The 20,403-nt window shown below is 46.2% G+C and overlaps 2 protein-coding genes across 9 annotated transcripts; one reads left to right on the forward strand and one right to left on the reverse strand.

Annotated features, from left to right (window-relative positions):
* The first annotated feature begins 1,370 nt into the window (after positions 1-1,370).
* On the forward strand, positions 1,371-15,861 carry ercc6l2 (excision repair cross-complementation group 6-like 2). Of its 7 annotated transcripts, none has more exons than XR_008695548.1 (21): positions 1,371-1,744; positions 2,031-2,464; positions 2,558-2,674; positions 2,776-2,969; positions 3,075-3,168; positions 3,384-3,451; positions 3,570-3,777; positions 3,866-4,006; positions 4,204-4,320; positions 4,409-4,528; positions 4,603-4,674; positions 5,081-5,226; positions 5,338-5,433; positions 5,537-5,636; positions 5,864-6,016; positions 6,236-6,313; positions 7,246-8,317; positions 8,396-8,550; positions 8,834-8,991; positions 14,402-14,856; positions 15,723-15,861. XR_008695548.1 is itself a non-coding variant. In XM_029163476.3 (21 exons), the coding sequence occupies exons 2-21, from the start codon at positions 1,717-1,719 to the stop codon at positions 11,039-11,041; spliced, it is 4,638 nt and encodes a 1,545-aa protein (XP_029019309.1). In that variant the 5' UTR covers positions 1,385-1,576; positions 1,697-1,716; the 3' UTR covers positions 11,042-11,252. The 7 variants fall into 7 exon arrangements, 6 of the variants coding, with proteins under 6 accessions (XP_029019309.1, XP_055367291.1, XP_029019312.1 ...); XM_029163476.3 differs by lacking the exons at positions 14,402-14,856; positions 15,723-15,861 and adding an exon at positions 9,955-11,252 and having other exon boundaries at positions 1,385-1,576; positions 1,697-1,744; XM_029163479.3 differs by lacking the exons at positions 14,402-14,856; positions 15,723-15,861 and adding an exon at positions 9,955-11,252 and having other exon boundaries at positions 1,386-1,744; positions 2,031-2,146; positions 2,278-2,464.
* Positions 15,862-15,967: 106 nt separating this feature from the next.
* On the reverse strand, positions 15,968-19,910 carry hsd17b3 (hydroxysteroid (17-beta) dehydrogenase 3). 2 transcript variants are annotated; one of them, XM_029161084.3, is made up of 12 exons: positions 19,698-19,910; positions 18,018-18,064; positions 17,836-17,911; positions 17,645-17,752; positions 17,506-17,573; positions 17,378-17,422; positions 17,243-17,277; positions 17,062-17,143; positions 16,918-16,983; positions 16,679-16,828; positions 16,386-16,509; positions 15,968-16,106 (listed from the first exon to the last, which is right to left on the reverse strand). In XM_029161084.3, exons 1-12 carry the CDS (start codon positions 19,846-19,848, stop codon positions 16,015-16,017), a joined length of 1,044 nt encoding a protein of 347 aa, XP_029016917.1. In that variant the 5' UTR covers positions 19,849-19,910; the 3' UTR covers positions 15,968-16,014. The 2 variants fall into 2 exon arrangements, with proteins under 2 accessions (XP_029016917.1, XP_055367294.1); XM_055511319.1 differs by lacking the exon at positions 18,018-18,064 and having other exon boundaries at positions 19,698-19,832.
* Between the last annotated feature and the right edge of the window lie 493 nt (positions 19,911-20,403).

Raw genomic sequence — 20,403 nt, forward strand, 5'->3', positions numbered from 1 at the left:
CCTTGTCCAGGGAATTACAAAAAATTAATCCAGGTACAATATGTAAGCTGTTTGAGCCATATCTAGTTTGAAGTGAACCTAATAAATATACCCTTGTTTTACTGTGCATTAATTTTTACATCTTGAAAACAATAGAGCACTGGTGGTTAAAACATTAAGGGATGCCATTTCATAAATCACAAATATCAAATTTGTGTCTGACAATTTTATGTAAACAATGCCAATGAAACACAGCAAGGATCAACTCTACACCTTAGTTTGAAAGGCAACTCTTCGTTCCAGCAGATAAAGCCTGGCCACTACGGCCCGCTTGACACAGTCACTCAATAAAATCAACTAGTCATCTGTGAAAATGGCTGCTGATGAGAACTTCTTATCTGCAGCCAATGATCTGTTTATCCCAGCTCTATCTGCTTGAGCGATAATGTATTATTGTAAATGAGGCCAGAGAAGGCCCTTGTGGTTCGGTGGAAGAACGAGTGTGTGTGAGTTCTAGAGTGGGATGTAAACCGCTTGACATCAGTGTTTGGACTTTTCTTTATGAGACATCTGCAGCAGCTGCCTTATTAATCCCCTGTGTTGCAAAAACAGGAACACAAAGTTCCATTTTTGTATGGCAGCGTACCATAGCGAGAAGCAGGCCTAGTTGTGCCTCATGTGGAGCACCACAGCCAGCGTTTAGGGAAAGTCAAATCAGGGATGGAGAACTGAGGCCGTGTTGATGTGTGTGTTTACAAGGCTGTTTTACTACAGCAACAGACACGCTGAGGGTGGGCTTATTGATGACCTTCATATCAACCCCGGAGGAAACACATCGCTTTGTCTTCTGTCTGCTTCTACAATCCAGGTCTTTTTTTTAGTTTTATTTACCCATTAACCCTCAGTTCCTCAAAAGCCATGAATATATCACACAGTGTCCCTATCCTAGGCTTGAATTTATGCACAAATTTAACCAATATTTATAGCAAAGCATAGCATATTAGGTACTTAAAAAAGGAAATAGTATTTATTATAATAAATATAATACACAATCATATTATATATTATTATAAATGTTATAATAATTTATATTTTAAATATAATATATTTATATTTAACAATATTTTTCATATATATGGAATGTATGGAAAGTGTATGGCAAGTGCTGTATGTATGTATGTATGTACGTACGTATATGCACACACACACACACACACACACACACACACACACACACACACACACACACACACACACACACACGCACATTGCAAAAGAGGTTACGTTTGGTAGATTCTGTACAGCACAGCACTTTCCATACACTTCTCTAGTGATGTATAATAAAGGGGAGGAAATTCTGACCGCATACATGTTTTAAAGGGTCAGTGTATATCATACGCGGTTCATAAAGTGGGACGTTTTAGTTTTTTTAAATAGGTGAAATATCGCTAAAGTGTGGATGTCGTTGTAAAAATAGATCAATAGATTCAGCTACTTGCAGAAGCTGCTGTTTCTGTCGCGTTCGGGGGCTTTTTGATAGATAAACCAACATTTACAGGAAGTTAAAATGTTAGCGGATAGTTGAGGATGGCGTGATGTACGTGGGCTCCCAGTTGTCTGGGCCATTTTATTCGTTGCGTTTTCATTTATTGTGAACTTTATCCCCCACTCAGCTAACTCGATTAGCTAACATGCTACAATGGCTCTTCCCCTAAAGGAGCAAACCGGCAGTTCCTGATGGCGTTGGCTTCTGCAGCTGAAAAAGGTTTGCGACCTTAAGCTGTTTGTTCATATCTTGCTACATTTCTGTTTTTTAAAGACTTAAAAGTAGGTATGAATTCCTAGTAACGTGTACATTGTCGGATTAAATACTAATTTGTACATTTACACTAATATTCATGTGACTTACTTTGGACAAATGAGGTGTGTTTTTCTTTTAATGTACTTTAGTGCAAAGCATGGTAAGATAATATATATTATCTATTAATATAGATAATATATATTATTCTAATATATATTACATATTATCTTACTATATAAATATTTTATAGCACAGTGGCACGAAGGGGACAGGTGTCTGGCTCCCACAAGAAAGGATGGGAGTCTGCGAGAAGCTGTTATCCAGAGACTGAAATCCAACTTTCACAATAATGAAACCACAGCATGGGTAACGTTTACAAACCATGACAAAGATGGAGACGAAGAAAAAGAGGAGGAGGAGGTGGCCATACCGTGTTCCAAACTTTTGAGACCAGCCTTGAATGAGTTTACCCTGGAAAAACCTGTGTTTCCTAACAGTGTTACAGACCCCAGCCTTGTTGTTCCTCTAGAGTTGGATGGTATTAACGGAGACAGAGTCCCATACACCATCAATAGGTACCTGAGAGATTACCAGAGAGAAGGCATCCGGTTCATTTACAGCAGCTACACTTGTTCCAAAGGTTGTATCCTCGGGGATGACATGGGACTCGGAAAAACTGTACAGGTACAAAGTAAATTCACTGCTTAACATGTTTGAGAGCTGTTAAAATTCTTCTTTTGTTTTTTACGTGGTCTTTCCGCATCTGATCTTACCCAGGTAATTGGTTTCCTTGCTGCAGTGTTGCACAAAACAGGCACATGGGAGGACGTAAAGAAGAACAGGCCTCAGTTTCTGCAGAGTCAAATGCCATCCAGTCAAAGTAAACCCAGCAAAGTATGTAGTGAGTTGTTTTGAATCATAAAGCATCTTGTTACGTATTGACCTGTTTGTCAACAGCACAATTTTTGGTGTTTTTTTTTTTAAATCTGTTTTAGGTGTTTCTTATTGTGGCACCGCTTTCAGTCCTTTACAACTGGAAAGATGAGTTGGACACGTGGGGTCACTTCCAGTGTGTTGTGATCCATGGGTTGAGGAAAGAGGAAGAGCTGGCACGCATTAAGAAGGGACGCATTGAGATTGCACTCACCACCTATGAGACTCTGCGCCTTTGTCTGGATCAGTTTAATAAGTAAGAACCAAGCTTAATAAAACCTAAGCGACCACATAATTGATATATTTGTTCTGGAACGGTATTTAAGGGCTGTGTCATAAACATACTTTTGTTTTTGTGCAGCATAGACTGGTCTGCTGTGGTTGTTGATGAGGCTCACAAGATAAAAAACCCCAACTCTCAGATCACTCAGGCCATGAAGGAGATGAGATGTAAGGTCAGGTGGTTACTTTAATATTACTAGCAGTGTAAAGTAGTTAGCAAGTCGAAATGACCGCTCTACTAACTATATAGAGTGTCATCCTATTCTGTATATCATTACCAGGTGTAATCTCTGCATTTTGTTTTATACTTCCATAATGGGAGAATACTATATATAATACTTAGCATTGTATTTGGATTTTTGATTGTGATCTTTTATATGTCTGTCAGATCAGAATTGGCCTTACAGGCACCATCTTACAGAATAACCTTGAGGAGCTGTGGTGCGTCATGGATTGGTAGGAAGACACTAAGACACTTCAGTACATACACATGAATTTCGATATTTACAGTGTGAATTTACATAATTACATAAAGTTTTGCACCTTTTCTATATCTTTATTTTATTTTATTTAGGGCCATACCTGGTTGTCTTGGCAGCTTGGGACATTTCAGGACTAAGTATACAGACCCGATTGAGCAGGGACAAAGACACAGTGCAACCAAACGTGCCCTAGCTACAGGGAGGAAGACTGTCAAAGCACTGGCGAGGAAGATTTCTCAGTGGTTCCTCAGAAGGACTAAAGCTCTCATCAAGGAACAACTCCCTAAGAAGGATGACAGGGTAAGTGTTAAAAAAAGAACAAACACACACAATTTTGCCAGCTGTGTTTGGAAACCAAAATGTCTTACAGTGTTGTGATTTGTCGTAGGTGGTCTATTGTTCTCTGACTGACTTTCAACAGACTGTGTATCAGGCGGTGCTGGACACAGAAGACGTGAAATTACTACTGAGATCGTCAGAGAAATGTGACTGTCAAAGTGGACGCACCCGTAGAAGCTGCTGCTATAAAGTGAGTTCACCTACATTACTAACATGTCTGTAGTGTGAGGTTTTGGGTGGAAATTGATCTCAGGAGTTCATGTGGTTCCCTGGCTCTTCATTTTAGTTACAGTGAAGGTGTATGCTGCTGTATATTATTGCAGGGAAAACCCTCAAATGAATCCAAATATGTGCAGTTGAACAAAGGACTGGTTTCTTATGTTGCAGACAAACTCTGCAGGTGTTAAAATTAAGACCCTTTACTTCAGTTACCTGGCCATATTGAGGAAAGTTGCCAACCACGCAGCACTTCTTCAGTCCACCACAGCAACCAGCGAGAAGCAGGTAGAAAAACGCTACGCCACACTACACTGACATTTTCCACTTGCTGTGGGCTTCAGGTTCACTAAAACAGCAAATTATTTTGACCTAGGTAAAATATGTGACGGCCATTTGTCAGAAAGTATTCCAAAGGTTTCCAGACTTTGTGCAGAGATGCAAAGATGAAGCGTTCGAGGCCTTGACAGACCCAATGTACAGTGGAAAAATGAAGGTACCATTTGGGCTTAGTAGTCTTAGACTACAGTTTGTTATCCTGTTGTTATGCCGTGTTTGTATTCCTTGTAGGTTTTGCAAAAGCTGCTCAAATATTATCTGCAAAGGAGGGATAAAATACTACTATTTTCTCTTTCAACCAAGGTAAGTGCAGTTACCGTGTGTGCATATCTCAGAATATTGATATTTTTTGTGCTAATGATTTTGTATGGGTGTTGAGACAAATTATTAGAATTGGAAGAGCAGCAGAGAAATATAATGACAAAAAGTATTTTATTCTCTCTCTCATTCACCTAACATTATCATCACAGCAGCATTGAAGATGATACTGCTGTTACCTCAAATGACTTAGCACTAATAAGAATAGTAAATCCTAATAGCAGGAGGAGATATGGCTTTCTAATGGCAAATTAAGTAAGACTCTGGATTTTAGAAGTGAGGCTGATTAGACTTAAGGATTATTATTCTTTGCCGATTCTGATTATTGACATCCGAGTTTGTCTCTTATGCAACTATGTTGTACAGTTGTTTTGCTTTGAATTTTTGTCAGCTGTTGAATGTGCTGGAGAACTATTGCATGGCCGAGGGGCTGGACTACAGCAGGTTGGATGGCACCACCAAATCCAAAGAGAGAGTCCAGATTGTCAGACAATTCAACTGCTCCACTCACATCAACCTCTGCTTGGTTTCAACAATGTTGGTTAACATTTCTGAACTAAAACTAATACATCAAAGTTTTAACAATTGTTTTATCTACACAAGTTTATTTTATTTATTGAATTTAATTATTTGTGCCTATTGTATCAGGGCGGGAGGTCTTGGGCTCAACTTTGTTGGAGCTAATGTGGTGGTGCTGTTTGACCCCACCTGGAATCCAGCAAATGACCTCCAGGCTATTGACAGGTATGTACCAGTAGGTTATGGGTCAGGTGTTCAGAGACTTACTTCTTCATACTGCTTTGTAGTAACTGAACCGTATTGTCTGTCTGCGTGTGTCTGTCTTTAGGGCATATCGTATCGGCCAGTGGAGGGATGTAACTGTTCTCAGGCTGATATCATTGGGCACCGTGGAGGAAGTAATTTACCTTCGACAAGTTTACAAACAGGTACCAAATACAATTTGACAATTGTCATGATGGATCAATTGTAGAAATAATATGTTTCAGTGTTTAAAAGTTGTTAATCAAAGGAATGTGTTCGTAACGTAATAACTACAAATATAACAAGTTATATCATTATTTGTAGCATGATATATCATATGTATTTTGTATAATTGCAGTGATTGGTGTTAATAATTGCATAACTGCATTTCCATCTCCTGAATGTGTTTTAGCAATTGCAGTCCTCTGTTCTTGGCAAGGAGAGCGCCCGTCGGTATTTCGAGGCAGTGCAGGGGCATGGCGTGCATAAAGGGGAGTTGTTTGGGATCAAAAACCTTTTCAGGCTGCAGACCCAGGAGACATGCCTTACCCGCCACATTTTAGAGGTTAGGTGGCTAACATGCTGCTGTGTTTCACTGTGCTCATCGCAGAACCTCATTTAATTTTATTTCTTTGAATATCAAGACCTCAGCTAAACAGACACGAACAGATATGAATGGCTAATAAAACTATAAAAACAACACTGTTCCTGACTGTGACGATTTTGAGTTTATGTTGTTACATAAAATATTAGTTTTGATTAGTATGTCTTTCTTGCTTTGTAGCGTGAAGGACAAGTGGAGGCTGGTGTAATAACGACCAGCACACACACAGGCGAAGAGGAGGAGAGGAAAGGAGTTAGCGTGAGTAACTCCCCCATTCTCAGAGACCCAGAACGTAGGGCACTCATCTTTTCCCATCCTTCCCAGGCAGCCAACTCAGTCCTTTCATTCCTGATTTAGGGGCCTTCTGTCAGTCGTCCATCCCACAATATTGTCTTTTACTTTAGCCTCAGCTGTTTTAGTTATTGCTTCTTCAAATTTTGAAAAAAGAGGGTGTACTATTTAAAAAAAACAGTAATTTCTTTGTGTAAATTGTGTAAATGGGATTACTTGTTGTGTTGTTGTATAGGATGACTATAAAATATTTGCTTTATATGCAGTGCAATGCGTCTGGGTGAATTACTACTTTAGGAATGGTCTCATTCTCAGTCTAGTAAAACTGAAAAGGATGAGGTGCCTTATGTCTGCCTCTCTCATTATTTGTGAACCAGCTGGAGATAATTATTTGCTTGTTCTAATAGAAGGAACAGACCACACTGAAGTCTGTCTGCCGCTGTGCTACAGCATTCCCTGACACACTGAATACCCCTGACTACTAGGCAGGCTGCCATGTGCAGCACACTGTCCTTTTTACCAGGACTGCTGTTCCACTGAGGCCATTCAGATTCATACAGAATACACTGAAGTGTCTGAACACGCACAGAAAGGCATGAAACAGTCACACGTGCTAGCACTGAAGCACTGTTGAATTCTGTAGCCAGCTAAATCCCAATCGTAACTACAGGAAATGTTATGACCCTTCTGTTTACTTCACAATGCAGGGTTTATTTCACACTGATGTTATTATGATTTATGTTGAAAGCAAAATCTCACATGGGATGGTCCACTGAAAGTTGGCATAAACTAAAAAATGAAGCCTGTAAAATCTTTCTTACATGTGGTATTCACAGTTTGCATACATTTTATTATCCATGTATGTTCATTATACATCCATCTTTTTTTTTTAATTTAAGGAACGTGGAGACTCTTCAGCTAAGGATGATCCAGGACCTAGTGTTGAAAAAGCCAAGGAGAACAAAGAAGCATCAAAGATCCCCAGGGAACTGCTGGACTTCAGTAGTGGGAGTGAAGAGGATGATGAGTTGCAGGGGCTTAAGAGGGAGGTCACAAACCCCAATGCAGTCGATGGCAAGAGGAACGGGAGTAGTGCCACTGGACCTAGTCGAATGAGCCTCTTGCATCATGGATTTTCCAGGCTCCTCGAAAGGTTCAAAGGAGATCCAGCAGCGTCAGAGGATGAAGACAGTCCAGGTGCCGCAGAAAGACTTTCTGACACAGACACAAAGGATGAAGGGAAAAAGAGTGAACCTACCTCATCTGGCATCTGTAAGAGTTCCACAGTGGAGAATAGTGGAGGTTGTGCCCCGAAGTTGGGAATAAAATCCTGGGACTTCACTAGTGGTTCTGAGAGAGAAGATGAAGGCAAGGAACATGAGGGGAGATGTAAAAAGTCCTTTTTGATAAAAGACAGTAGTGAGACTGTAATAATCAGACAGGCATCGAATGACTGGACAAGAAAGAAAACTACAGTAGACAAAGAAAGTGATGAAGAGACCTCATCAGAGAAAAAGCAAAACAGACTCCAAACCACATTTCGCACAATGCATCGCTGTGATAGTTACTCTGATGAATCAGAGGACTTTGAGCTAGAAGAAGGTGCACAACCAAAGAAGGATCCATTAACTTCACATGGTAGAAGACACAACGCTGCAAGAGGAGGACCTGGCACCAGCAGAAGGAGGCAAAGTGCGAGTGTGAAGCACAAAGCCCGGTCAAAGCACACAGGAGACATAGAAACATTCACATCTTCAGAGGATGAACACATTCCTAATAAGAAAGGGAAGTCTTCGGGGTGTCACGTCACATCTCCTCAGACAGAAACATCCAGGGCTGCGGTGTCAAAAGACGGGCAACGAGCAACAGCACACAGCATGAAAAAACACAGAGCTATGTCATTTACTAGTCTGAAGAATCAGACCTCCCTGGCATCCAAAGAAGCCGATGCAACAATCGACACAGTGTTAGGTCAGATTCAAGTAATATTTTAGTATACTGATAATAATTATAAGTCACATGTTGAAATATATGTGTTCCTCTTAACAGGCGGTGTAACAGAAGTGGTTTACACCCACTCGAACCAACGTGTGGTGGGTGGAAGCAAAGCAGAGCAGCTCATCAGCAGAGCCGCAATAAGGGATGTGTTTGAGCGCAAGATGTACTCTCAACTCCCAGCCAATCAGCTGCTAGACATGCAGGAGGTACTTGTATATAAGTCTATATCACTTTGCACCAGCGGTTTTACCACGTACGCATGTAATTATGATGGTATTTAGTGAATATGAACTATTTAGCTTAGTCCCTTGATAGCTGCATTGCCCATAGATATGAATGATAGTGTGACCCTTCACAGGAAATCCAATGATGATAAAAACTAATTAGGTTTCATCTAGACCTATTTTCTTCGAGAAAGGCTTACAGAATAAGGCTAAACTAAACACATTGTAAACGGTTCAGTCTTGTGCTCTACCCTGTCTGTACCAGAGCCTGTCATCAAGCCCACCAGACAGCTTGCCCTGCACTTCCACTGTTGGGCTGGAGAAGCCACGTGTGAGCCATCCAGTCACCTTCACCAGCACGAGTGTACGCCACACCAGACATACCACCTTCATCGTCGGAGAGACTCCCCAGGCTATACGCAGGTAATGACAGAGGGCTGTGTAAGAGAAGGGTAACTGCTAAGATGAAGCGAAAAGCAGGAACGAATCAATAAGTCATAAGTGTGAGATGTGATATAGTGGGAAAACAGTTTGTCAGGAAAGGATAGGGACCTGCAAAGGTGAAGTAATGCAGACGGAAGGAAAAGAGATGGGGATTCCTGGCAGTGTAGGGAAGTGGGCCAATACTCACCACAGATACAGACTGGAGGGCCCTGGGCTTTGTGTCTGTGTGTGCGCATGCACACACGTTTAGTGGGAGACCACCTCTGAGCTTTCCCTTCCACCGTCTTCCCAGCAACATGCCACGGTTACCCAGTTATGTTCAGGTCCTACTGTGCTCAGTGTTTCACCTCTCCGACCACAGCCCTTCGGAGACTAACCAAAAACGATTGCCCGAGGACTTCCAAAGCCACACAGACACTCGCACGCTTCCTAACAAGCTTATGCACACATGCAAACACACGGCACATAAATACACACCTCTGTCCCGCCTACCCACACCCCCACCCCCTCGCTGTCCACATGCTCACATAGAGGCATACAGACACCTCTGTGACTCCTGCCTCACTCTTCAAGGAGAAGGTTGTGTCTTTGCTCGCCAGGGAGTGAAAGTACACACTGGTTATATTTATACCCCCCCAGTTAACCTTGGACTTTAATGATTTAAATTTGAGTGTTTTACTGCTATTACTTTTAGTTATTGTTTTTCCAGTGGAAGCCACAAATGCTAATACCACCACCACAAGGCTGCTGTACCACAGTTTTAATGGCCACAATTAACACGGGTAAAAACACCTCGAGCTGTAGAGCTGAGTGTAAGCCGGAGGATGTGAACTGTGGCTCATACATGCACAGACACACATGAATGTGGGTGAATGTTGTGTAGATTAGAGATGAGCAAATGTTTCCTGCACACACCTCTGTCTTCGTGTCCTGTGTGCGTAGGCGGCAGCTGGAAGACATGGCAGCAAAATTCAAATTCCCCTCCGTTTATGAGTTTGCGGCAGAGATTGAGAGGAGAGGCTCAGACCAGAGACTGGCCCTGCTGCGACAGTATTATACATCGCTGGACTACCCGGACCTGACGGATACAGTCACGAGCAGCTTCCCACAACCTGAGTCCTCTGCAGCTGCTGCCCCCTCAACATCAGCTGCCACAAAATCTCACGCAGAGACCAGGACCCAAGCAAAGCATGTTCCAAGAGCCACAAAAAGGCCTAAACACAGCCTGGAGCTAAAAACCAAGCAACACACTGTAACACAGGGAAAGTCAAACGTGCAGGAGAACAGTGGTCCAGGATCCCAGAAAAAGCTAAGGAAGAGGAATTTTCTAGAATGTCTGAGTGATATTCCAAGCCCTGTGTCAGAGGATGAGGAGGAGACTGTCTGCAGTGCCAGAGGACATAGGAGGACAGAGAGGGGTAGTGTTTCAGGTTCTGGAGCCTTCGGAGCTGGTGGTGGTCTTGGCGTGGATCGAGCCAGCAGCAGCGGTCTGGGTTCTGGGGAGGCTGCTGTTTTCCTGAACCGCTCGCACAGAGATACCCCTTCTTCTACGGACCTCAGCCATGGCAGCTCTGCGGCGTTATCCAAACCCGCAGCACAGGGAAGGCAGCGGGGGCCGAAATCGTCCTCCAAGACTGGAGGATCTTTTCAAGGGCAGGCAGAAAATTGTCCGAGCGTTTCCTGTGGCGAACGAGCTCCTGTCTCCTCCAGTAAACGCTCGCTCCTCACCGATCTGATAGGAGACACCTCCATCCTTGATGATTTGTTTAGGCCTAAAGCAAAGGGGGCGCACGCACGCATAACACCTAAGTCCCAGGCTGAACCGCCCGTGCAGCCATTGAAGCACAGTCGCAAAGGCTTCTGGGACATCCTGAATGAGGGTAACGAGGAGAGCATCAACAGGTTGACAGACCCAGCAGAAGTGCAGAGAGTCTGCACCAACACTCACTTTTCAGCTAGAAGAGCATCTAGAGAGGAGGAAGGAAAGAGTCTCTGGAGGACGAACGAGAAGTTCCTGTGGAAGAAATAAAGTAGAAGAGACACTTTAGTTTCTTTAAAGAGTTTTAAAGATTATTTTTATTTAAGAACAAATATTTTAAACTGCTTTTTAAAACTCATTTTATACATTTACAGTTCCTGTTACAGTTCATTTTCCTCTGAGTTGTTGAAAAAAGTTTTAGTGAGTGCCTAAAATGATAAATCTTCATTAAACTGGATGTTACTCACTCTGAGGAAATGGATTTTGTGTGTTTTGTTTTTTTTCACCTACACAAGCATATTAATAATTCAAGACTTCAGTACAACACTTGCAGTCAAACGTCAGCGTTTAAATTGATATAATGCTAAGTGCCAGTTTTGCGAAAAGCGGCCCACCTCCCCAGAACTGTTGGTGGCCTCATACCGATACCGCTCTGAACTCCTTAATGGTTGTTCCATGTCTGTCATTCTCAGCCCCTTGCTGTTTCCCACTCCCTCTGAGACTGTGCATATTGTGCAGATGTGTGGTTTCCCTGATTTCGTTGCGGCTCATGCATCCCCAGAGTGGAGGCTGCTGCACAACTAGAGCAACAAAAAGTACTGTTCACATCCGTCTTTTCATTCAATGCATTTTCACTGCATCACTCGTTGCTTACGCCGTAAAGTCTTATGCATTATATATATTCAAGCAATATTCAAGCCCCATTTATGCTGCAGAACCTCACAGCTGTGTTTAACCTCCTCAGCTGTTGCACTGAAGTAAACAGACGCCAAATGAGAAAGTGCTGATAGCTATCAATACACACACAGCCCAGTCAAGAGTGTGTGTGTGTGTGTGTGTGCGTGTGTGTGTGTGTCTCCTTCTGGGTGGTAGATCATGACCAGACACACACATACTGAGGCCACACATCTGTCACACCTGTTCTAATCACAGACAGAGAATAAAAGCTCTTTCTCTTTTTGCAGATCGCTATCTGTCTCGTAGTCATAGTTTAGTACACGGGGCTCGCTGGCGTCCAGATCCGTCTCTGCTAACGGTTCCCGCAGCTTTCAAGGATCTAAAATGCGACATATTAGCAGCCACGAGCGCGTTCACCCCCACAGAGAGCTGCCGATCGGGCTCTGCTGTTGTGGGAGCGGGTGGTGTTTTTCCTGCCATCATACGCTGGGTGTCTGTGAACTGGTTCAGACTGTGTGTCAGAATGTGACGCCCAGTTTGATTTGATTAGTAAGACGCCAGGAGAGGTTTGACCCTTTTGACCCTTGGGCCTGCAGGCTCAAATTTCCATACAGCAAATGTAAATGTTGCAGCTTAGGATCAAGCTGATGTGTATTTAGTTCCCTTTCCTCAGCTGTGCTACATGTCTGTTTATTGGGCCTTAATCAAACTCAAACACACACACATTACTTCGCCTGATGCTTCTGTATATCGTCAGATGTCTTTCATGTCTTTTTTTTAATTTTATAGCTTTTCTCTGTGGAAGGCGCTGAATAAATAAATGTAAATGTGTATTTTTGGAACATCTGGGGGCATTTTTAAAAAAAAATATACTCACCCTCTGCAGATTGATGGCACTCATTACCCATTCATTAACTGTTGCTCTCTAAGTGTTGTTGTGCTGGGAGGGAATCGTTTCGTGCTTTATTGACCCGGTTGGTGTGATGTTATTTTTCCGATTCAAGCAGGAGCATGCACCATCAGTGCGTCCTTTGCTTTAGTAGCATTAAAAACGTGGATTTGACCGACGGCCTCAAACGTGTTTTCGAAACGGGGCAAATAGCTTGAATCTGAGGCAAATGAAAAAATGAAAGTTAAGTGACTCAGCAAGGGGGGTGCAGAGTCCCTCGGTTGTTACGGTAACAGGCTGGGGAGGTCTCTAAATGTGAAGAAGAAGAAGAATTCCCCGTGTTCATTAGGAAATTACACACCATTTGCCTCTCATTCCTATCCAGTTACCCAGGCGACTGTAAGCAGTAATTTGGGTTAATTCACTGGCTCCCGGGCCCTTCCGTTCCCTATTGTGCCCCATCATAAAAGAGATATAACACAGACGCACTCACACACTCCAGCTCATACAAACCGAGTCTCTAACACAGTAACACACAGTGTAAGAGGGGCTAATCCTCGTTTAGCTTCCTCCTCATCGTCACGGCCGGAAATAGGCCGGTGTGTGTGTGTGTGTGTGTGTGTGTGTGTGTGTGTGTGTGTGTGTGTGTGTGTGTGTGTGTGTGTGTGTGTGTGTGTGTGTGTGTGTGTGTGTGTGTGTGTGTGTGTGTGTGTGTGTGTGTGGCTTTGCGAAGCCGAGCTCCAGCCTATTCTTTCCACACCGTGATGCAGCGCCCCAATCCCTGTGTGATGAAACTCTAGACAGACTTGCGTTGTTTTTGAAAACACAGCGTCTCGCTTCCAGCTTGTGCACAAAAGGCACTTGTCCTCCCTGACCCTGCCCTCGAGGATGACGGGAGCCGCTCGCTCGGACCCGGTGTCGGCTTGAGCAACCTCCCCGGCCTGTCAGAACAAAAGCTGTGGGAAGCCGCGTGTTTTCCCCTGGGTTAAATACTGAGAGAGCGCAGGTCTGAGCGCGAGGAAGAAAGGCCTCGCCGAGTGTGTGTTGCGCTGCCAGGGGCCCCGTGCGTCACTTGATCCCATTGTTTAGTGCAGAGAGGTCCCGGTGAGCAAGCGATTGCCTCCGCACTCCGGCTGAAGCCTCCACTGTTTATGTTTGCAGGGCCCTGGTCCTTGAAGTGAGGCTGTACAAGCAAAGCCTGGCCACATGCGAGCACTGGGCCGTCGGCGCCGTCACTGCTCACAAACCACCCCCCCCCACACACACACACACCCGCCTCCGCCTCTCTGCTGCCTGTGCTCTCCCTCTGCTGAGAGCTCGTCCCCGGGTTGAAATCGAAGGGGTGGAATTATCTCCTCCGGTTTCAAAGACCTCCGTCCAGGATAGCGGGGAAGTGGTGGGTATTACTGCTCCTGTGAGGAATAATTACTCCGAGAATGAAGCTCGCTGTGTGCTCGGCAGCGAAACAGTGGTAATTATGTCACCGAAATATTTCAGCTGCAGTGTAAATATTCAGATGTTTATGCTGGTGTGTCCTACTGCCAACCACAGCATATTCAAGACGTGGAAAGTGTTCGGAGGGGAAGCCACTAAAGGAGTGGTATATGGAGTCAAAAATGTGTAGGCAATTAGCTGCTGGGATTTTATAGCTTTGCAATCATTTATGTAGTGTTTTCATGGAGAGACCAGCATCCAGTCAGCACCCATCACAGCAGGAGACATTGGGATGCATTTACTGATTTTAAGTAATTAAAGTTAATGAGTTTCAATCTAAAAGTCCTGCCTTGACCTGGAAGTGCATGTATAAGGTGTGTGTGTGTGTGTGTGTGTGTGTGTGTGTGCAGGTCCGTGGTCCCGACCTCGGCTCCTGGGTGGCCTGCAGCGGCTGTGTGCTTGTCTTGGACCACGTCTGGACCCTTGTGTTTACTGAAACAACAAGCGAGCGGTGTCCAGGGAGGCGAGAGGAGTCACGCAGGGAGCATCCTCAAAGGCTGCAGCTCTCTGCGTCTCCATCACACCATCTGCACCAGGAGCCCGTCCCCGGAGCCCCGACCACCCACAGAAGCGCCGGTCGCTTGCTGATATGAAGATGACTTTCCACTGACCCCGTCCTGCGTGACTCTCATCTGCTCCAGGAGTTAGACATGTCGAAGCCTCCCTCACCTCATATTTGTGCTAAAATATGATCCCAGTGATGGTAAAGCCATCAGTCTCCTCATGTAGAAGAAACACTCCCACCGTGCTTCTCCGCAGTGGATGACCTGATGTTGACTTACCACCGCTCGCAATCTAATCCGAGGTTAGTGACACTTTAAAAGTGCTAAATTAAAAGCTGCCATAATATTTGGGCAATGCTAAATTGCAGAGCACCTCAGGTGAGGAAAGTCCCAGCTCTGGGGCAACTTAGGTAAACAACATTTGATTTCAGCTACAGGTGACACACACACACACACACACACACACACACACACACACACACACACACACACACACACACACACACACACACACAGTCAGACTTTGAGTGAGATGGAGTAAGATGCAGAAACACAAATCAAAGATAACACATCACCTGGAAAATTCTCTGTAGTGGATAAGGTGGCGTCATGACACCAACAAACAAACTATGAAGCTATAAATTTAGGAAAAAGTGTGTGTGTGTGTGTGTGTGTGTGTGTGTGTGTGTGTGTGTGTGTGTGTGTTGCTGCTGCAGGTCCATATCCAAACTATCAGAAGGCATCAAACCTTTTAATTTGGCGCCCTCTAGTGGACGTTGGTTAATACTGCTACAATCGTAACATTTCTCAGCTTTCAATAGTGAACACAGAACACTTGTATGTGCTTTGAGTGAATCAATACAATATTTATCATTTAACATGTATATATACTAAATAGCTTATGAGAAATGTGAGAAAAGCACTAAGCACTAAGAATTTGTTAATTCACTCAAATGCATCATGTGTCTGTGACGGACTCAAAGAGTTTTCTGTCTTTTACAAGTTTAACATTAAAGTTCACATTAAATATAAGCGCTTCATCCTGACATTATCACAGACCATTTATTTCCCAGACTGGGCTCCTCTCAGCTCCGGGTCACTCTGACCCCCTTTTTCACACTTTAAACCGCTTCTCAAACGTTTTCATTCCCTGCACTCTGTCTCGCAGGGAGGATCGTTCATCACGGCTGTCTAAACAGCCCGGATGCCCCGCGATTAGCGACTCGCTGAGGTCAGACGTCTCCGTGGCACGTGCTAACTCAACGGACTGCTTCTGCGTGTGAAAGTGTGCAGACGGGGGACTGTTTGTCCAGGGTTTAAACACTGTACATCAGCCTGTAAGCAGCAGCCTGTCAAACCCAGGTCTCTGGTGTATCCCCAACGCTCAGGACCCAGGTAGGAGCTCATCACTCCTCCTCCGCCCCTGACTGAGGCCACGGCCGGGTCATCTGGTGGCGCAATCACGCAACGGTTTCTCCATCTCTGCAAGTGTCAGCAGCATCAGTGGCTTTTTCACATCCGGATGTACGTTTTCTCGTCTGGATCTTCCCTGCTGTTACAGGCACACTGAGGTTTATACAGTACAATGAAACTAAACAAATGCACAAAAAGGATTTTAATGGAAATGCAACACAATAATAATGAAGCGCGTAAAGTAAATAAAAGCTAACAAAAGTAGATTTTCTGGACTTCATCCTCTTAGATGGTAACAAATTTAACTTTACACAGAGAGGCGTCTTCGTGTCCAGAATGTGATATGATACAATTCAACAGTCTTTCGTGTACAGTAGCAAGAGAGCGTTTGACCAGAATGTCCTTTCTGCTCATTTACCTTCACTTTCTAAAGGTGGCATCGCTGCTATTTCTTCTGTCCTCCTCTTGACAAAGTTCTGTATGCCGTGCAGCACGGGCTCCGTGTAGAGCAGCTGGAGGGGAACGCACTGCAGCAACCAGCCCTGCGTGCCCACGGGCAAACACCCACCCACACACACACACACACACACACACCCACACACACACACACACACACACACACACACACACACACACACACACACACACAGGAGGGAATGAGCCTGCCGCCGCGGTGCCGGGTGCCTGTTCGGCCGGACCGGCGGGTCTTACCAGAACCGTGTGGCAGACGCTGCCCCGCGTTTTGTCTCCAGCCCTGAGGTAGAGCAGCGAGCGCCTCACGAAGTCCTCCGGCGTCAGAGTCACCATGTTTGCCTTCTGGTACGCCGCCATGCGCGTTGAAATCCCAAACGGAGCCACCGCCTGAACCACAGGGAAACAAAGACACGTTAGTGACGTGAATTTTTGAAGATTTGAAAAAAAAAAAAAAACGCAAGTGGGGTTAAAAGTACCTGTATTATAATTCCTACATCCTTGTACTCAGCTTGAAGGCCCTGAGAAAACCTTTCTACAAACAGCTGTAGGAACATATGACACATGCGTTACAGCAGGAGCGATCACGCTTCGTGATCGGGGGCTGATCCTGGGTCTGATACCTTGGAGGCAGCGTACAGGGTGTACAGGGGCAACTGGATGCACCAAACCCCGGACGACATGTTCAAAATCACCCCTCTGCCTCTGTGGAGCCAGACACAGTCCTGGTTCATGAAATACGTCGGTGTTGTCATTTCAGTGTATTAATTATTCGATGTAACGAGGAAAACGCGGCCTGGAAACCTGCTTTTCATGCCAGGGAGGATTATTTTGCACATCTGGGGAGAGAAAGGGTGACTTTATAGGGCGCTGTTGGTCTGGTTCAAGTTCACATATGCAACAACTGAATGAATTCAACTCGCAAATAGTGCGTTTTACCTTGGCCATAGTTTTCATGTTGCAGTTCACCACCCTTGTAATCGTCTGAAAGCATAAAAAAAGAAAAGTATTAGAGGCTTTAGGATAAATAACATCAGAACAACACCAACCGTGGAGCTGTCACCGACCTGCTCCAGATCTGGAGAATCCAGAAACTTGCCCGGGACCGCGCTGGGCAGAATGCCCACGTTGTTGACTGCAACACAAACACGGGGCGGTGAGGAGGCGTCGACGGCTGCAAGCCGGCGTCCGCCTGAAAAGCCCCACCTAAAACCCCGACGTCGAGGCCCTTCAGCTGCTCCTCCACCTCGGCGAAGACGTCGTCCTGGACGAAGTCCGTCACCACCACCTTCACGCGCCGCCCCGTGGCGTCAGCTGCGGAGGGGGCACGCGCGGGGTTAACGCTCCGCGTGGCGACACGCGGCGCGTGGACGCGTGTGCGAGTGGGCGGCGCTCACCTATCTCCGCGGCCACGCGCTCCAGGTTCTCCTTGGTGCGACTCATGATCACCACGTTCATCCCTCGCTCGGCCAGCTGACGGCGGCAGCAACACAGCCAGTAAACACACGCGGGGCGCGGCGCAGCGCGGGGAATGGTGCGTAAGAGTCGGCGTGTTGGTGCACGCGCGTTATTCACTCACGGCGAACGCGTAGGCGCGTCCGATGCCCTCCGATCCGCCGGTGACCACTGAAACGACCACGCACGCACGCACGCATCAGTCACTGACCTTTTCACACTGTGCCACAACATGAGTGAATGGGCGCCGGCGCGCGTTATCTCCCCTCCTTCTATCAGACAAACACACATGTCTATTTTGTATTTGTTTATACGCACCCTGTTCTAACACTTTGTACTAAAACAGCCTGTTCCCCGCTCCTGATAAAGGCTCCTCTCAGAACAGGCGGGGACGGCTCGTTTCGGAGCGCGCTCCCGCGTCCTCCTGACCTCCGTTGCAGAGATCACGCGCGACACGAAGGCGCCCGTTTAAGGTTGCGCGGCGCCGCGAGGAGCTGGGATGCGGCGGATGCTGTCGGAATGGGAATGAGCCACGTTGCTCTGAATGCAGCGCACAAGCGGAGCCTCTTTCAGCGCCCCGGGTTCGTTCCAAAAAGCAAGATGGGTCACAAAAGGTTCCTCAAAACATCTCCACGTGTGTTTAACGTTGAGAATGCATCGTACACTGGACACAGTAATTATTGTTAAAACAAAAAGAACCGGGCTTTTGAATGCTTGCTCACAAAGGAGGGATCTACTTCTAGACATTTGGACTTGGCTCCGCTTGTTATCACAGTCACACTGTCGCCCGTGTGCTCGCGGGTCAGGCTGACACTCGATCGGTACTGTCACTGTAAATCCACAGGCTGGAGTTGGGCCGGTGTTCCGAGAAGTGGCCAACAACCAAAGCGTTGTTTCCGGCTCCGACCTGAAGGGTCCGGAGCCGCCACTGCGTGAAACCAACAGCACAATGGCCACGGGACCGGCACAATCTGTGTCCTTGTTGTTCCGAGTGGAAACTGAACCCTAGCGCTCACGCCTCACGCCTCGGCAAATGTTTGATGGGATCGGATCAGGTTCAGTGAAAGAATGGAGAAAATGAGGCAGAACGCGAAGGTGGTTTCAAATAGCTGAGAGACGTGACACGTGGAGGCACTGGGTTTGTGCAGCCCAGAACAGGCTGTACTAGTGGTGTTTTCTTTTCTGGGAAGGAATGAAGGCGAACTTCGGACCATCCCAGCGCCGCTTGTTTCGCGAGTGTTGTTTCAGACGTGCTTCTGCTCGCCGGGACGCCGAACAGCCCGTTCACGAGGTGACGGCTGTGGAATCCGCAGGTTCCGCGCATTCGCTGGAACGCAACGAGGGACAGGGAAAGGACTCGCACATCGGCCTCTCCGTGCGTCGTCTGTTCTGGGAATTCACCCTTCACTGACAAACGTTCCAGGAGAGCGGCTCGGCCCCAGAAACGCTCTTCTCGGACCACAAAGGCACAGCGGGAGCTCGGTCAATCGCGGGCAAACCCTGAATGAACCTCGTGCTCGGCTGAAAGGGAAAAGTCTCCGCATTTCGTGGAGGCATGAAACATTTTTCTGCAGATTAACTTTTGTTTAACTTCTCAGATTTCAGCGAACAGTCGGAACGTGCCCTCCTGCGATCGAGGGCCGTGCGAGTGGCAGCATGTGCAAAGTCCTAACGCTCTGCAAGCGAACAACGGTTGACGAACTGATAAGTCAGTGACTATGCAACGCTGTCATGTTCACACACACGCACACACACACACACACACACACACACACACACACACACACACACACACACGGCTCACCTGCCCACTCGCCCATAGAGGTGAAGAAGGTCTCTGGCAGTGGAAACCACAGCTTGGGGAACAGCATCCTGCTGAAGAGCAGCAGTTTCACTCCATAGTAGACAGCGACCGCAGCGCCGAGATACACGAGGAGCACCTCCATTAGGTCCATGGCAGCCCGGTTCAAGCCTCCACACTTCACTATTTACACCACGAGGACTGACAGGAGGACCGGAGGACACTCCCATTACGATCCTGCCCCGTCACACTGCCCACCCCCCGCCCCCACCCGCCCGCGCTCAGCACACACAGCTCTCACCCGGATCATTAGGCACATGCTGTGTCATGTTGGCTTCGCCTCAGCCGTGCCGGGGAAATAAGAAAAATCAAGTGATTCATGCAGTAATAACCATAAAGCAATGGGTAACAGGGTGTTCTTTCCAAGTGAGCAAATCACTCTTGTTCACCTCAGGGGCTGACCATCACCGGTGGAAGCCTCGTGTCACGGCGGAGTTCAGGACGAGGACCAGCGATACTGAAGCTCTGTCGCCGCAGCCCAGTTACCATCCGATAGCATGCAGCGCCAGTCGCTCTGCACATCCCTAGAATCCTCCTTGTGAGTTTCAGAAGCTTATCGGTCAAAAACACGACATACCGTCAAGTTAGGGGGCGCGAGGGGGCGGCAGGAAGTGAAACCTTCAAAATAAAGACGGTTGGACAGGAATTC

The sequence above is a fragment of the Betta splendens genome, chromosome 9 (genome assembly GCF_900634795.4).
Source record: "Betta splendens chromosome 9, fBetSpl5.4, whole genome shotgun sequence".
NCBI classification, from domain to species: Eukaryota; Metazoa; Chordata; class Actinopteri; order Anabantiformes; family Osphronemidae; genus Betta; species Betta splendens.